Source organism: Thunnus thynnus, chromosome 23, assembly GCF_963924715.1.
Source record: "Thunnus thynnus chromosome 23, fThuThy2.1, whole genome shotgun sequence".
Classification (NCBI taxonomy): domain Eukaryota; kingdom Metazoa; phylum Chordata; class Actinopteri; order Scombriformes; family Scombridae; genus Thunnus; species Thunnus thynnus.
In genome coordinates, this window is record NC_089539.1 from 15870385 (window position 1) to 15888852 (window position 18468).

General features: G+C 40.6%; 1 protein-coding gene across 1 annotated transcript in view; it reads right to left on the reverse strand.

Annotated features, from left to right (window-relative positions):
• Window positions 1–274: 274 nt before the first annotated feature.
• tmtc2a (transmembrane O-mannosyltransferase targeting cadherins 2a) overlaps window positions 275–18468 on the reverse strand; it is a 60727-nt gene continuing 42533 nt past the window's right edge. The window contains exons 3-12 of the mRNA XM_067581445.1: window positions 16833–17667; window positions 15811–15925; window positions 14924–15009; window positions 14034–14218; window positions 13671–13749; window positions 12291–12412; window positions 9014–9095; window positions 6958–7072; window positions 4294–4357; window positions 275–1714 (exon numbers count right to left, since the gene is read on the reverse strand). Coding sequence (XP_067437546.1) covers window positions 1511–1714; window positions 4294–4357; window positions 6958–7072; window positions 9014–9095; window positions 12291–12412; window positions 13671–13749; window positions 14034–14218; window positions 14924–15009; window positions 15811–15925; window positions 16833–17667 — 1887 coding nt within the window. The 3' untranslated portion in view covers window positions 275–1510. The remainder of the gene's footprint in view (window positions 1715–4293; window positions 4358–6957; window positions 7073–9013; window positions 9096–12290; window positions 12413–13670; window positions 13750–14033; window positions 14219–14923; window positions 15010–15810; window positions 15926–16832; window positions 17668–18468) is intronic.

The window sequence follows — 18468 nt, forward strand, 5'->3', positions numbered from 1 at the left end:
CTTACTGAAAGCAAGGGTCCACATACTTTTGCCTCAGACAAATATGTAAGATTGGATAAATGTCGTCAATAAAGAAATTTTATGTTTTTGTCTTATTTGTTTAATCGGGTTCCCTTTTTTTTTTAGGACTTGTGTAAAATGTTTTAGGTCATATTTATGCAGAAGTAGAAAAAATTTCTAAAGGGTTCACAAACTTTCAAGCAGCACTGTAAGTAAATATCTATCCATCTATGTACTGTAGGTTGTCCAGCTGCCATTCATGACATCACTCAGCTGAGAGCAAAAATCATATTTTTATTATGGAAAAAGGTTCAGTTTTCTTTACAAAACACAACACATTTCCAGCTACACATTTTCTATAATTTAACCAAACGACACAATCATCAAAACATCTAACATCATTTTGAAGAAGCTCTCTCTGTGTCACAAACCCCAACTCTGTGACAGGAATCAAAACCTGATGTCCCTGAGCAGAGAGAAAAAAAATACATACACTGTATAAAAAACACATTTTAATGTAATTGTCTAATGAAATTATGTATCTATATGGAGAAATGAGAGCGAGAGGGTGGACTAATGCGGCACAGTGTTGTCATTTTCACAAAATAACACGTATTAATAAATTAAGTTTGATCATTTTGATCACATGAAATGAAACATCTTCATTCGACACAAGGAACACGACACATAAGTGAGGACAGTTCTTGCTTGGCACAAGAGGCGAGAAGACTCAGTACAAGCTTTGGCACCGCTTTTTCTCATGATCTGTTTTCTTATTTTATTTTTATTTTTTTTACAGTCACAAGCATTTCAAATGCACCAGGTGCAAACAATCTTCAGTGACTCGGACAACATATCAGTTGGAGCAATGTATTGTACAGCACTGTATTCAAGGGCGGTACCTGAAGACGTCTAAGCACTGGCATGCCTTTAATACTATGGATTTATTGTGTTAGGAGTAAAAGTTGAAGGCTAGATCACCCTGAGGGAAATTCATCAGGGATTTGATTTTTTAAGACAAACCAGCTGGCATGATGAGAGACTACTTCAAAACCCATTATTTCACTACCTTTGCTACATCTTCATTCAAATTAAGCACTTAAAAAAACCCAGATCCAAGTTTTTAATATCAGTGAAATAATAAGCTGATTTCCAGATTTTTTTTTCTCTTTTTGGGACTTTGCTATTATTTGCTTTTGATTTCAGTGTATCATTTAACAACTGGGCATCATATTATAAAACATCATAATAAAGGTGACATTAGTTTTAGCTGTTTGACCCACCACACCACACCACACTGGTGGTCATGTATTATAGAGCAGAATCTGCTTCTTAGGCCCTCCAATCCCAACCATGCCAAGCCTCAAACTGTATTCCACAAGCACCACAGGCCACGATTCAAGAGAATTAGTCTGTCATGCCTCGTACAGCTCTTTCATATCCTGTCCTGCTTCGTTCTCTGGAGGACAATAGGTCGTCGTTGAGGGAGCAGTGCAGCAGCTTTCTTAGTTCAAAGGTCGCTCCTCTGCATCCCAAGCCCGTGCTTAGTCCTGAGTCCCTGCCTCTCCATGATGTTCCACAGCTTTCGCAGGTTGGACTGGGTAATGACATCATCAGGTTTGAGCTGCAGTGCACGCAGGTAGTTGGCCTCCGCTTCGGGAAGCTTCCCGTTCAGGTGGAGAATGGCGCCGAGGTTCATCAGAGCAGCAGGGTACTGGGAAAAGGAAGAGAAACAGGGTCAGAAAAGTAGAAAAGGAGACAGAGTGGTGCACACTGCCATAATAATAAAGAGATGTGAGGTGTTCAGGGTGTTGAGTTATAGGATTACAGCACTCATGGCAACTGCGCCGACCTTGAATTTATCTGTTTGGACAAACTATTTTAAACTTGCCCTTCTCGGTTCCACGTTTGGCACAGACAGTTATGTGAGACATATACACATTTTAGGAAGCTTCCCAGGTGCATTAAGGCTCTGATGAGATTTATTTAAGGCTGAGAAAAACAAATATGCATTAAATTAGCCCTAATGCAATCTCACAGTAGCATGGCCAAAGACAAAAGTGTGTCCTTTGACTGTGCCACAGTGAACAAATAGGTAGCTACAGATTATGTGTGTATTGTAAGTATTTTTTTTATGAAATGTATGAACAAATGCATTTAGGGGTGTGTTTTCAGGAGTTCTATTTAATTAAATGCCTCTTTTGAAGTGGCAAAGTGGAACCATCTGGCCCTGAATAGTGTACCAGTTGTGGAAATCTACAAAATCCAGGTCTCTCAGCAAGCCATAACTAACAAACACACCCAAATCTCATCCTAAAAGTCCTCTGCACCTCATCCCCCAGATCTGGCATCGTTCCCGGGCCCCGCGTCCTCACTGCATGACATATGGTTAGCAACTTGGCAACTAGTTCACAGCTTCTCTCTCCCCAAACACAACTGTTTGTCTCTTCTTTAACGCTGATATTTCACTCGTTTACATTCCACTTCTCGGGGAGCGTCAGGAGACAAGCCTCGGGAGTGGGAGTTTGTTTTTCTCACCTAATGTAACAAATGAACGGAGCTGGAAAATTTCAAGCTGTGGCCTTGAAGGAAAATGGAAAATTAATTAATCAATGCTGTTTTACAGCAAGAGGAGCTGCAGTGCAGCACTGACACCCATTTTTCAGTTGGTGCTTGTTTTTGTCACCTGGCGCAACTTGTATCAAGCAGTTACGTTACATTTCAAATGCTCCAAACTTTGTTCTGCTTTCTGTACCTTGTAAGCAGCCATAGACACACTAAGCTAAATAAATGGGGGTCCTGTGTCATTCTAGACAACTGGGTGATATGCAATATACAGTCTGGGCTTAATCACAACAAACAGACCAGGGAACATTAGAAATGGAGCCCCGTTTACATGTGTTGTGTGTGTTTTGAGAGTAAAGCTCATGATTTTGCCTGTCTTGGGTCGGTCTCGCTGTTATACACTCACAGTGATGAAACGGATGTGAGCGCTTGACCTTCAGGAAGTTAGATAAGCAGTATTTCTAAGATAGCCTTATGAACTACAGCACAGTGAGCCATTATGTCAGATTAAACTCAGGCAAATTTCATTATTTCAATGCGAGCTCATCATGTCATTGTTTTTGATTTGCAGGGACCAAAGAGCACACGCTGTAGATTCATTACTCACGGTGACAGTTTCCGCAGTTAGTAAACATCGCCTGTTCCGCTCAGGATTCAGCGTTATATTTTGAGAAGAACCTTCATCCGAGTGGTGTAAATAAAGCATTTCAGTCGGCGTGTAAGATGGATATCTTTTTCTCTGAAGCCACACGATCATTGCCTTTCTTAGCATGTAGAACCGGCGCTGTATCTTTCATCACCTGAGAGCTTATTGGATTAAGTTGATATGTGAGAGACTGTCATTCACTAAGCAGACGTGTGCTAGTAAAAATGTCAAAGACAAGAGGTGCTTTATTCGTGACAAGTGACAAGAGGAGCCCTCAGCATGTCTGAATGTGCGCATGAAGATTTTCCTTTTATGACTCTGAGGTAGAATAATTTTTACATCACGCAAACACACGGCTTTCCGAATTAAAATGGACAACCAGCAGTCTTGCTCGGCTTTTAGGATTTAAACAGGATATAAACTGACAGGCAGACCTTATCTAAAAAGGGTAAGATGCTATACAGGACCCTGTGGGTGTGGCAGTATAGCGCACGTTACTCCACTGTCGGGCATGAAGATGAAAGTCAAACCCTCTCTCCTGACTGAGCCTGCAACATAAGTCACAGAGCAGGCCGTCACCAAACAGTCTAGCAAGACAAATGACTGCAGGAAGCCTCTTCTAGGTCTCGTGTAAAGACACACAGGTTCCCTCTGAATAAACTACCTCTCCCAGACTGGTCCACGCACCCCTTTCCTTTGAAGTGACTGATTCATACTCAGAAGAGGAAACAGGATATAATAGCCCCCAACTTCCTCAATTGTATGTGCTGACACCGAGAGACACGATATCCCACAAGGCTCTAGTCTGTTAAAGTATACTGTGATTATCAAGTATTTACTCTAAGACTGAACGTGTGTGTTCATCAGCATCAGACAACAGCAACCACCGAACTCGTTTCTCTTTGGAGATTTTAATAAGCACATCAGGGCATCATCCGCAGCCATGAACAGAACAGTTCCCAGTTTTTTCTTCAGCTGCATCACTTTTTGCCAGTAGCAACAGTGCTATAACATAATGTCAGAGTGATGGGTAATACATAGCATGTTGTAAAGGAACAAAAAACACTGGTCCAGGTACTTACATCTGGTCTGAGGCTGGCTGCACGCTCATACTGCCTCTCTGCTGCCTCATTTAGACTGGCCTGTCTGCAGAGGAGAAAGAACAAAGAGAAAGGATGGAGAGTAAAAAATATGCACAGAACAACACAATTTATAGTAATGCAAATTACTGATAATGACTGCATTCATAGCTGTACTGCTAACCATATAAATTACTGTAATTATTAAGAGGAACGCCTCACTGATGATTTTACATATAATTGTCAACTGGATTTGTCAGGTTCTACGCATGTTTTTTGTCATGTTACATTTATCAAAATTATCAGGGATAATACAGACTTTTGTTTATTTACTAGTTTATTTAACAGGTACATTAGACATAAATCAGCACTACTCAAAGTGTGTCAGACTAATCCTAAAAGAAACAGAGAAGTTCAAACTAAAACATTTTGCACACCACGCTGCACGGACAGATTCATTTTTCTTTAAACCAGAGGTTCCCAAGCTTTTGGGTTTGTGACCCCTTAAAATGAAAAAAATGTTTACTTTGTGAACTCTCGTCATTGGACGAATATGTCCGCCAGTTCAACCAAAGGGCAATTTTTTCCGTGTCTTGTTTTATATGACAAATTTGTTTCAAGAATTTGTTTAAAGAATTTGAGTCCTCAAGAGATAAAATTATCCAGTTGTTTACCAGATAAAAAAGTAGATTAGAGGAAAGTCTGAAAAAAAAAATCAGTTTAACTTTGTGTTGATTGGCTGCTGCTTAATAAACAATCAGTTCACATTAAAGCTTTTTACTTTGCATTAAGATATCTTATCTTTTTGGGCATTATGCATAATTAATTTCTAATTAAATACCATTAGTTTGTGGAAAAATTATGTTGCTCTAGTTGTTGCAGACAAAGACTTTCCTTGCCAAGCTAGAAACATGGACTTAAGGTATTAAATTATTCAGAGATGTCAGATGTCTGCTAGTTAAAGGCTGAAAAGAAGTCTTAACTTATTACTAATTTATGTTGTTTGCATGTAACAGATTTGTAATAGTAGCCAATGTCAGGTTTTTTCAAATTCAAGCTTGTAAAATACTTGAAAAATACACAAACAATGTTTTGCATTAAGATATTAATTTCCTTTCTTGACTAGCTTTGTCATACTGGGATAACTGGGATAAATACAGCATTACAGTTTGTGTTGGGGCATTGATTTGTCCTGTTGAGACTACCTCACTGTACATTAAGCCTTACATATTATTCATCACAGTACGATGGGGCACAGATGAAGAGAGATGGATGTTTTTAGGATGGTGTTAAATCCAGAAGCACTTCACCACCAGTCACCTCTTACATGCTACAGCTGGCTACATAAAATGGAGTTAATCTGCTCCATACTGTACATACATTTTTATCCAAAGAGTCTTTGTTATGCCAAAGTTCATAAAGTCAAGGAAATCATTCTTTCCTGACATGGTAATTAATATTTATAAGACTTACTCAAGTAAAAAGGTATGCAACATTTTATCAGGAATGAAGCTCATAACTGACTATCAAATCCATCATCTTATAGTGTCCTTCCTTGGTCTTTGTTTTGTTTGGTCAGGTGCTAGCGAGTCTGTAAAAAGGGCTGATAAAATGGGGGAAATCACATTTTAAAGGAAGTAAAATTGGGTAGAGGAAAGCGCAAGTCATTGTTGCTCTTTCCTAGAAGAAAAATAACTTCATCCAAAACATGTAGAAATGAACTGCTTCGTTCACTCAACGCTCTATTTGCATGAGTAAAATGAAACGTGGGCCGAGCGGAGCATTTAAAGGAAAACCTTTCATCAAACTGGTTTGTCAGGTCATTTACTTACAATGATTATGGTCATTGTAGGTAAAGGAAGCCAAGATTTCTAGCTTATCTTTACTATCAGTGGAGCAGCTTTGATGTTAAATCCAGCTAGTGACAGGTGTATGCCACATTCATTAAGACAGGTCCAACCCTAATCGCTTTGGATTTATGTCACAGTTGAGTCCCATCTGAAAATAACCAGTCAGGCCAGAAAACAGCAGAATAATCTGTCATTTAGATTTACTCTTGCGTTTCTGAAAGCAAACCACAGCCAAACCCTGAGACTTTCAACATTTTTTTTTTTTTACAAATCCTCTGTGGTGTTGCCTTTAGATGAATGCTAGAGAGCAGTAATGGTTTTTCCACATATGTAGAGCAAAAAGGAATTAAGGCACATCGTTCCAATATTTCCTTCAGTTGCTGGGAGTAGAGGACATTTGCAGTCCCTTTTGACACGTTTTAAGACTTATAAGCTGTCTGCGCACGTGCTTGCCAAACTTTGGAGGAAAATTCTCCAATGGTCTCTTTACAAGCCGAGCACTGAAACATCACTATGATGGACTGAAACCATACCAGTGTTTATATATGTAATACATAATAGATTTTATGGCAACTATTTCTATAGAGAGGACATTTACTATCCTATAACAGTTGTATACAGTCATTTATATTTCAAAAAGATGGATATTAAATAGCAGTGGCATACAATAAACTCTGTAAATACAGGATTTCAAAAGCATTTGTTGAAATATGTGTTCATTTAATTTTCTGTACTGCATGCTGTTCTAAATAGGGAAACTCTACTTTCTGTTGTTCCAGGGTCGTTGCCAGTGTTGTGTGTCAATGCATTAGCCAACCTGAGCATATGAGCAGCACTGAAGACCACATCAAACTCCGAGCTGTCCAACTCAGCAGCCCTCTCCGCCATCTCCGCCGCCTCGCCAAGACGAGACTGCTCCAGCAAAAACTGACCTGGAAAGAGGGGAGGAGAGACAGGATAGCACAAGATCTGTTCAGTACTTTTTCCTTGCAAATAAGAGGGGTTTTTTTTGCTGAGAAAATTATGTACAAGTTTAGTCTTTAGTATCATATTGTGGCAAACCGACAGAAGTGGGATTGAGTGGAAAAAGACAGAGAAAGCTGGTTAGATTAGCCAAAATGGAGATTGGTGCAGAAACAAATGAAGATGAATGGAGGCAGTGAAAGAGATGAGTGCCACAGGAAATGCAACAAGGAGGCAGCGACGCTGAGAGAAAAAGTGAGACGGCGAGAGTGAGGGATTGTTGTTTTGCTCGGCGGCGTCTGAGAACACAGATGAGTTGGGAGATATTTCATGTGTTTTCCTGTGGGAGTCTGGCCACCTGGTGCTGCACCCACAAGCGCCTGCCTCAGTGGCTATGAATTAACAGCGGAGCCCAGCCGCAGATGTTAGAAAGAGGATAATGTAGCGAGGCTCTATTGAAGTGTGTGTGTGTGTGTATCTCTTGAGTTTTTTTGTGCAACTTCCAAACTGTTCTGCATCCCAAAACAAGCTGTTACGCACCAACACAGACTCGTTAGAAGCGGGTCATATGAAGGACAGTTGGCATTAAAATGTGTTACTGTGAACAATGGCAGGAAAGGGGGGTCTTGTCTTCCCTATCTGACTTGTCCTGTGAGCTTTCACCCCTTATGTCCTTACTTCCTTGCAGTTTCTCACATGTGTCATTGTGTGTGCATCCGCTGTGTTATATTACAGACAGATATCCATCAATCCTTGCACGCACACACACACACACACACACACACACCTGGAGCTCATCCAGTGAACCCTGGATAGCTAAAGCAGCCAGATTTGTGATAAAGAAAAGCCCAAATAAACATCACCTATAGCAAAAGCCTACAGGATAACACTCAAAAAAGAAAAACAGCCAGATAGGCAAAGATAGAGAAAAGAATATAAGAACCTCAGAAGGGGAAACAGCCCGGTCCAAAGACAGCAACGCGCCCCTCGCCGGGGACCAAACCAAACTCAAACCCATAAGATATGCAGTGCAGAGAAAGTACCAGAAGGAATAAAGAGAGATAAGGAAGAGGAGAAAGGGGACAATGGCGCTTTCAGTGAGACAGTACAGATTTCATTTCCTATGAATATCCTGGAGATAGCAACACGGAGCAGCAAGGAGCCCACTCCTCCAAACTGATTTGAAATACTGCATTATAACAGCAGCACAGGCAGAGCGTGGTATCATGTTTTGCTCTCTGTTACGAATAGTAAATGGTGTACTCTGATCCTGTCTCCTCACTCAGATAAATGTAGCATACACTCCTGTTTGTATATGTGTTTGCACCATCTGCAAGCCCTCATACATGCAGCTCCAACACTCCCAGCTCTCATACCAAGAGTCAATTAAATGACAGTATATTTCCACAAATTAGTTACTATTGTGTAGTGATTGCCTAAACACATCCGAAGATTTTTTTTTTTTTTTTTTTTTGGAAACATTATAAAAGCAGTGAAGTATTTGACACCTTCAAATGATTGATTCCAGGCTGGTTTACAACTTGAGTTGTAAGTGGACCTGGTATATTTAATAACTCCGGGTCTGAGGGTGACACTACAAAGTTTGAGTCTTGGATAAAAGAGTAAAGACCTCTGTGTAATTATTATCCTCAGTGCAGCTTACTGCAGCAAAGCCCGATCATTACAGCAAAGCCTACAAGCACTGCGCGGCAGAGGATTGGATTATAAGCAACCCATGCATGTTTGAGTTGGAAGAAGAGGACTTCAAATGATATTTTTATATCTCTGTAAACCACAGAACAATTTTTTTGAGTATAGAGGCATCAAAGTTTTATTATTTATATGTTAATTTTAAAATAGGTTTTGCAAAAAAGAGTTTGCAATATCTCTCTGTGATATTTTCTTCTTACCATAGTGCATGTAGCAGTTTCCTTTTGTCGGGTCCAGTTGAATAGCTCTTAGGTAGTACTTCTCTGCTTCTGTCTTCTGCCCCTAAAGGAAAAAGAGTGAAAAAAAATCATTGCTTATATAAGACATTTATTTTTGGTTTTGTGAGACAATTGTGTTTCTGTAATATTTTGAGTTTTTTGCATTGACACATGCTATATTTTGACCTAAAAGTGTTTTGTTGACCCCTCATGAATATACTAAACCTGCAAAAAGGTATACTGGGGTCCAAGCACCTGACACAACCAGAAGGATGAGGCCATCACTGAATAAGGTTCAAATAAGTGTTTAAAACATTTGTTTGTATGCTTGGGGAGGCTCAGAGGCCCTCCGGCAAAATCTACTCCAGCCTTGGAATCGTTTTATTTTGTGCCTTGAGTACTCAAGTGTCTCTTACTTTAGGTACTGTTCTCTGCAACACACTTCAAACCTAAAATCCAAAAAGAAAAATGTTTCCCATTGACTTTATTTGTTATATAGTTTAAAAAGAAACCTCCTAACTTAACCACAGCATGATTTATGAGTATATTTATTATCTACAAACTAGAATTACACTATGTTATGTACAGAATTATTTTATGATGAAATAATATGACCCTCCTGGGTGTAATGTATTAAATAAAATCAAGGAAATTAAATGGGATATGCAGGAATTTTTGCATGAAGTAGAAACTGAGTATCAGCACTAACCAGATCATAAAACCTGAAAAAATAGATCAAATTATAATGAATCAGAAAAGTGGTGGAAGATTAAGTTCTTCGTGTTAGAAATGCACACACCATTTGTATTTTACAGCATGTGCCCTGAATTATTTGAGTGCATTGCCATGCATCAGTGGAGGCATGGTAACCCTTGCTGTAAAGTTCCAGCAGGAAACTGATGCTCATAAAGAACACACTACGCCGCCACTAAGGCCTTTAACCTTTAAAGAAAAACCTCAGAGTTGTGCGTGCGTATGTACCTGCAACCAAACTGAGAAGGATATTGCTTCTGTGCACACGGGGCTCAATTTCTCCACCTCTTTCGTTTCATGCGTCAGCGCTGATTGCTTCCATATTACCCATGGACTCGCCATGCAATATGAAATGAGAGGACTGGGCATATTAGGTTTGCTTCATTGGCTTTTTCTCATGCCCGCAATCGCTCAGAACGAATGAGCAAATATCTGGCCTGGATGGCTTATTATACATTTTCTTTGGCCTCTTTCTCTTTACATTCAATTAAACCTTTTCCCCAGCTATCCATCAGAACAAAAAGTCGAGAGGTTCAGTCCAGTTTGGTTGGAGCAAGTGATCATTTAACAGATTTATGAAAGGTTTCAGTTTGACAACAGACAACTATCATGAGACAATGTGAAATTTTCTTTTTAGGCAGATAATATAATTCCACATAAAGACACACACACAAAGCAGTTAAGCAGCTATACCTTGCACCCTTATACTGTATGCAGTCTTCTGTTTTTGCATTATTGAGGGGTCTTCCGCAGTGAAAATCAGTGGTTAACGTAATGAACGTGTCTAGATGCACAGCTGAGTTTAAACTCATAAATCACATGAGCGTTGACTGACCACATCTTTCCCTAATGTGCACCACACCCTTCTGACTCCAGAAAGAGATCTCTGACAGACAGCCGTGCTCTAATGTTACACAAGATACCATTGTGACCTTGGTAAGAATAAGGCTAATTAGCGGCGTTAGGAGTTGCACTCGTTATGTGCTGAGGGAGAGTGTGTTTTCTCTCAGCTAAGTGCATCTGTGAATGGACATGAAAATGCCAAGTTTCAGATTTATTATTGTGTGGATTTCCCTTTTGAGAGGAGGAGGAGAGGGTCACTTTGAAATTGAAGAGTGCAACACAAAAGTTTTCATCAACTTTCAGTGAGAAACAGCATTACAGCACGTACTGAGGTGAACCGCGGTACAAGACTCCAGTTTGACCTTTCCTCCCCACGTCTGTATGTCGATCGACTTCGGCAGGACGGCAAAAACTGTAGCTGATGGAGTGATTCAATAAGGAAGCACAGTAATTGCATTATAAGCCTGTCCACTGGCCCATTGTCCAGGGTCCATCCAATCTCCTGTTCCTTAAGCCCTGTAAGAGGAGGGGGCCTCTGTGTGAGTCAGGGCCCTGCATGGATCTGTAGCCCTGAGCCTGAGGGAGCACAGCAGATGTCCAGCCACACTGGGCGACTCTAATCTAAACCTGTCCTTTAGGTGTGTGTGTGTGCTATGTATATCTTCAAATCTTTCATTGAAAAAGGGGAAATGATCAAAACTGAGGTTTAAATCCCCTGAGGATTGCAGCTGCAAGTGTGTATGAGTGTGTCGGGCTGTGCAGTTGGTTACGTCTTTCTTCACTCAGTACCCGCGGCTGTGGAAGGAGAGAGGTCAAACCTTTCTAGAGGGGTTATGGAGGGCTCACAGTTCAGCTCCCACATCCAAACTTGTCTCAGCTGTGAACACAACTGTTGTCACATTTTTAAGGAGCAGGAGAGGTGGTGGGAGGACAGGAAGTATGACTTTTATTCTGCAGGAAAAAACTTTAGAAGTGCAAAGTAACATTTGGGGGGTAGGTGGGCAAACTTGTGTACCCTTGATGTCCTCTAACACTCACACATGTGTATATATACATGGTCTCACACTGTGAGGGGCAGAAAAACACACGCATAATCTGGATCTCATCCAATCACAGAGGGATATCTTTCATCCACACCAGACAAACTCCCCACGTCTGTGACCTTCAAACATCAGACACAAATTTATGCAGCTACTATAGAGCTGGTTTTCAAAGCTATTTGGCTTCAGTCCGGGATCAGGGTTAATCCAAGGTCACCCAAAAAGCAAAATAGGTATCATAATATTTCAGTCTTTTACACAGCGTGATCCTCTTCCTATTTCATCCAGCTTTACTAGAGATCAAACACTACAATAATTAATGCATAGCTATTCGCCTAAATGACTTCTGATCAGGGAGAAGCATTTGTTCAGCATGCACCTTTGAGGCTCGCACCTCATAACAATTATCACACCTCTTCAGGCTCTGCAGAGGAATCGATAGGATGGGTCGCTCCAACGTTCCATAAAGTCACTAAATATGCATTATTCATCACTCCACTCTGCCACTTCAGGTCCCATTTAATTACACTCTGCCAGATAGTTAACCACTGCAAAAGTCACTAAGGTAACGCTTTGTCTTGTCTCGTGGTTCTTCATGCATTTGCGTCTGCAATGTGACTTACAATGATAGACAGGAGTTTCCCATAAGTGAGGTGAGCAGGGATATGGTCAGGCTTGGCCCTGAGGGACTCTCTGTACCAGTGACCTGCTTCCTCCAGGCGGTTCAGCCGCATGTAGGCCTCTCCTAGAGAAGGGGAAAGGTCAACGTTCGATTAGACTAGCAAACTAAAAATGACTATTGTCGAAAAAGCAATTTTCTTTTACAGAATCTCAGGGTTTGGTAGCAATCGTCCTAAAATGATCTATAATAGGCCGCTGCTCTCAATAACAGTAAAGGAAAATATGAAATATGTGCAGCTAACATATATGATTTCATATGATTTTAACAAAATTGTATTTAAAAAGAGAGATATGACTGTTTGATTCATTATGACTTTTTTTATTGGCACACTAGTTACTGACAGAATTCAGAAATGTCCATGCTGTAGATTTTTATTTAGTCATGTTGTCATATTGTACTTTAATTATTTGAATCTCTCTACTACAGAGAGGCTGCTCAACAGAAAACAGCTCAATTTAAACAGGTGCAAGACAGATAAACTGATTTGAACTCTGCTGCCCCTTATCCGCAGGGTTAGCATTCCTCACATGCTGAATAAAAACTTATTTCCCCCCATTGTAGTGCAATCTATTACACATCATCCTCTGAAAAAACAATACTTTTGTTTGAAACTCTGAGATTTTGTTTGATCTGAGGACATGCTGTTGGCTCCTGGGGTAAAATGACAAGCTGATGACATCAGCTTGAACAAAGTATCCCCTGGACATCCCACTAATGCAAACACTGACCTCCTCCAGTCCCTCCCTCCACCTGACTAAACACATTTTCCCATTTTCATTCAGAGCTTCCAAGGAATTCATGTGGACACCTCCCCGCAATCTCAAACATGACATCGGGATGAGCTTTCAATAATGTAATTAGTTTTACAATAACAAAAGAAGGGATGTGATTTATTACGCGGATTAGCTTCAATCATCTTCAAGGAGGACACAAAGTCTGTGCACGCATTTAAGAGCTACAGTGTTGGAATCAAACAGGTGGTTTGAGTCCTCTGAAAGTTTATTTTGGCAATGCGTTCATGTCAATTTGTTGAATTCATCTGAAAGCTCAGATAAAATGGAAGACCAACATCCACAATGGAAACAAACATTACGTTTCGTCACCGTAGCTCGAGCCAAAGTCAGCGCTGGACTACAATGTTTTCGCTCGCGTCATAAAACAATCACGAGGCTGTTCTAGTAATTGTATTCATTGAATGATTATGTTACTTTACATTTCAAAGCAGGTATCACCAAAGTAGTGAACTTTTAACCCTGCAATTTCAGTTGCTGTCTTTGCAAACAAAGAGTCAGGGTCAAAACAGGCTCCAACAGTAACTTACCCATCATGTTGAAAAGGCTGTGTGGTGCAAACTGTCTGGGCATTTTCTGCACCGCTTCCTTATAAACAGACAGGGCCTCCTATAGTGGAGGAAAAAATAGTAACAGTAAGTTCAGTTTTTGTTTTGCATCAGCATAATACAGGCCTTGTAAATAATGAGGGACTCTTTGTGAAAAACTGGCTTTTCTCTACACAGTTGCGTGTTCAGTTCTAAATGGTTCAGTATTTAGTCCTACATTAAGGAAAAGTAAAGTTGTAAGAAGAATGTATCGTCACAATTTTAGCAAAAAAAGCCACACCACTTCATCAGTTCAACTCCTTAAATTTTCCCTCAGTTCTTTCAGCACAAACTAGATGCACAAACCTCCTGCTGGCCCTGTTCATGAAGCAGTTTTCCCAGGTTGTACAGGCAGCTGGTGACTGAGCTTTTGTGGGCGTGGGGATCCTTCAAGTTCTCATCGGGAATGTCGGCACAAGTCAGGAAGGTGCGTTTGGCCTCTTCCAGGCTGCCCTGGTTCATCAGGATGATTCCTGTGTTCAAGTAGGCCGCTGTGAGGAGGACGGGAGAGAAAGACAGAGGCATTAAAGCACGATGGATGCAATTATATTAAAAAGGGTACAATCCGCAATCTACATGTAAACAACATTCAAAACACAGAATCTGCTGTCTTTTAATCCTCCACAGACTAACGTTAGAGTAGAGAAGATAAGGAGGATCAACAGAGATTTAGTTGGGGAAGATGGACATATCAGTACAATAATGCAGCCAAAAGGCGACAGGACAAAAAAGTCAAAAGCAGATAAAACTGGCATAAGTAAAGAAAGTAAGAAATAGAATGAAGTGAGGCTAAAATGGGATTAAAGTGGGAGAGAAGACCTGAAGATACCTTATCAAATGAAAAAGGGGTCTGGAAATAATTGCACCTTTTGTCCTTTCTCATAAAAACTGTCCTTGGCCAGAGTCTGGTATAGTAAAAGACAGACCCCTCATCTCACATGCGAGCACTCAAGTGTGAGATTGGATCTCATCACTTCACTGTCAAGCTGAAACAGCCTGATATGGCCTTCCCAAAGTGACCACAGAACATCTAATTCAGCATTAAAATCACAGCATAATGGTGATCCAATAACAGACCCTTAGCTCACATCTAATGAATCCAAACAGTCAAATTGAGTAACGTGTGAGTACATCTAATTGCTGATAACTTATCTGTTGATCACTCCAGTCATCATCTCTCTGTCAGGTTTACTTACATGCCAGTGTTGGCCGACTCCCAATGGCTAGTTTGTAATAATGAAGTGCCTCAGAAAACCTCTCATTCTCCTGTAGCAGTAAACCCCTGAGAGACAAAAAAACAGACAAAATGTGAGACACAACACAAGAATTATCTTTTTCTTTTATATCTGTGTCAGTTGAGTAGGCTTTGACCAAAATTACAGCATGTCAAAGTGATGAGGAGACTTTGAGTGAAAGTTAAGTAATGAAAACACAAAACTGCAGCAGCTTCTGTATCCTTTACCCAATATACCAATGCATAACCCCAATATACCCAACCATCCATCATGTTCAAATAGCACCTCCATTTTAAAGACTGCAAAAACATCATTGTTAGGTTTCCCCCCCTCTCTCTGTGTTGCTTTGCCAGCTTCCTGACACTCGTAACTTGAGAGGGAACAGAGAAGTGGGGAGAAAAACAGTGCCACCAGAGACATGGGTCTACTATGAGGTTTTGGCGCCTTTGACACTTTGTGTCGAAGGATTGGAAGTGGCTTTGTGTTCTCCCTCAGGCCCCGAAAAACCACGACTAATCAAATCAGCAGCAGAAGGTACAAAGAGCCAGCAGGGACACACAAAATTATTTTCTCTTTGCTACACTCTTGCATCACATTTTGCTCTGTGGCTCACTTGTGTCTTTCCCCCTGTATCACATCTATTTTTGTTTTGCCTTTTTTAAACTCTTCCTGTCTGTCACTATCCGTCTTCATCCCGTCTCCCTTCTCTCTTTCTCTCATCTCATGTCCCTTTCTGCCTTTCCTGTTCTGCCACTGCGATTTCAAATGATGGATGGGATGAATCAGAACTCCTTCGCGTCAAGATGCTGCAAACGGAGGGAGGGGGGATGGGCATCTTTAACACTTACAGGTTATACAGCATGTCAGCCATATTCCCTCGGTAGTGCAGGGCATTTCTGTATGCCCTCTCTGCCTCCGCCATCTTGCCTTGGTTCTTCAGTACGTTCCCCAAGTTGCCCCAGGCTACAGGAGACAGGTGCAAGTCAAGAGAAACACTTTCAGAGTGGAAAAACACAATGTGGGTATTCATTTAAACAGTGGTTAGTGTGTTTGCAATATTATCACAGCAATGGCCATTACTTGCCAGAATAAACAACAAATAATTACTGCATCTTTTGTTTAGTTGTGAACATGGTTATACTTAATTCAACTAGTCTTTTATGTAGGAGCAGAACGGGATATTGTGGTTTTCTTTGTGGGCTTAACTGTGTTGTAGTTCCCCAAGCAGAGTTGTGTTACTTTCTCACATACCTTCCCACTTTTTCCACATCTTTCCAGATCATATAAAAGGCAAAGCATGGCTATAAATAGTGTGAGCTTCAGGAGACAGGCCCAACTTAAGGATGTGGTAAGTAGAGCTGGATATCATTTGAAATTTTTTTAAATGTTTTTCTACAAAACCCTCTTTTTCCTGTTAAACAAGGTAAGCCAAACTTCTCAAATGCCTGTGTTAATTTTGTCAGTAGTACAAGAACTTTGCCTTGCAAAATTTAAACAGCAAGACAGTAAACTTGTGAATAGCAGCCACTGTGGCCACAACTGGCAGCTAGGGGCTAATTTTAAATGCTAAAACATAAGTTAACAGTAGCACAAGTGAATACAAGGCATTACATCAGAAAAATGACTCATTAATACCAGTTACACAGCAATGTCTAAAGTTAGCTAACATTAGCCACCTAAGCTACTGGTCATACCAGACCAGGTAAGGCTGTTTTTTTGCTTTAAATCTGGAAATATCTGATCAAAGACAAAGTCATGATAACGATATAATAATACCATCTTTTGATTCTTGACAGTTTTCAATTTTCAATCAACTCAAAATTACTCAGGTTTGATACCCATCCCTGATGATAACTGGTGCCCTTCTTACCTTTTGCAGGGTTCACACTAATCCCAGACTTGTAGAGATTCTCCTCATTGCTCCAGTCCCTGTTTCTTTGAATAGTTCTTAGCCCATTCAGCAGCACTAGCCCCATACAGAAACACAACAGTAAGGCCTTGCAGCCTCTAGTCCTCAGTCTGACATACAAGGTTCTTGCACCAGCAGCAACCAGTAAACAGAAGCCTATACTGGGGATGTATAGTACCCTCTCCGCAATTACAAAACCTACATAAAAGAACAGGTTGGAGGCTGGGATGAAAGGCAATGATAGTACGCCCAATGAAAATAGTACTAAGTTTTCTGTAGGGGGCAGGGACGTCCGTGGAAGGCAGTGGTGAAGTCCAGTTGACCCATTCAGGGTGGTCTTTGGTGGCCCCTGATCTGTGTTATGGTTTGTGTCGACAGCATGGTAACCATTCCCATTTGTGATTGATTTCCCATTAGTGACCTGGGCTTTCCCATTGGTTTCCTTGGCTTTAGAGATGGGGCAACGAAAGTCAAACATAACCAGGAGGATAAATCCACCATAAAAGGCAACAGTGTGAAGGTTCCTCCAGTCTGCCAGGGACCTGACCAAGGGCAAGGCGTCCATGGACCAGTCGAAACTGAGTTTGTCGGGGCAGAGAAGCAGCCAGGCGTTGGCGGCAGGCAGATGGAGGAACGTAAGTGTTCGAGTGAGAAAATGTGGCGAGTCAGCTGCAGGGTTGTCAGAGTTGGAGAAGTTGGGAGGCTTATTGCCCATCCAGTAGAGGCGAGCTGACAGCAGGATCACTCCCCAGGAAGCCAGCACACCGAGACTCAGCAAAACACTGATGTTCTTTTTCTGAAAGTGAAGAGAGAAGAAATAAAATCATGCTAAAAAGGAAAACACCTAAATAAACATTTCAGTCCAGAAGAGCTTATTCAAAGCCACAACATTTTGTCTGTGTTCCAAAGCACCTGAATTTGTTTTCATTTTAGGAGGATATTTTAATACTTGTCAAGTTTTTCAGAGCTGAGCCACAGAGCCAAAAATGGACCTATAAATTTATTGTTAGTCTCTGCAGACAACAAGTTATTAAGAAGGATGTTCAAGACTTTCAGTATGAGCTGTTAGGGTCTGATTTATTAATCCACATTTGAAAAAAAAAAGGAAAAACACTTCAAAGAAATCCCAGATTTATAATTCCACCACTGTATAGAAACAGAAACTGTCCAAAGAAATCTCTGGAATGTTTTCAATGGCTGCCTTGGGCATAAACCGCTCTCATGTACGATTACACAGCTCTCGGTGACACTGGCATAGTTCTTAAATTTAAAATGCACCACAGCCAGAAACAACACCACTTTATATACAAGAAGAAATATGACAGATTCAAACTGGTGAAAGACACCTTAGAATTGGAATAGCTGTGTGGTGGAGCGGATGTCACTTTCAGTCAGCAACAACATGACTGTCAGGAAAGAATCCTTTTTAATGGAATATGTCATATTCCAACTGGTAAAAAAAAATGCAATATGCTTAATTTCACATTTAGTTTCCAAGTACATTCCAGTAAGTCAAGAGCTTTTATTAAGAATGACAAAAAATAAACTCAAAAACCAATGTCAAAGAATGGAGCAAAATTCCAATACTTTGATATGG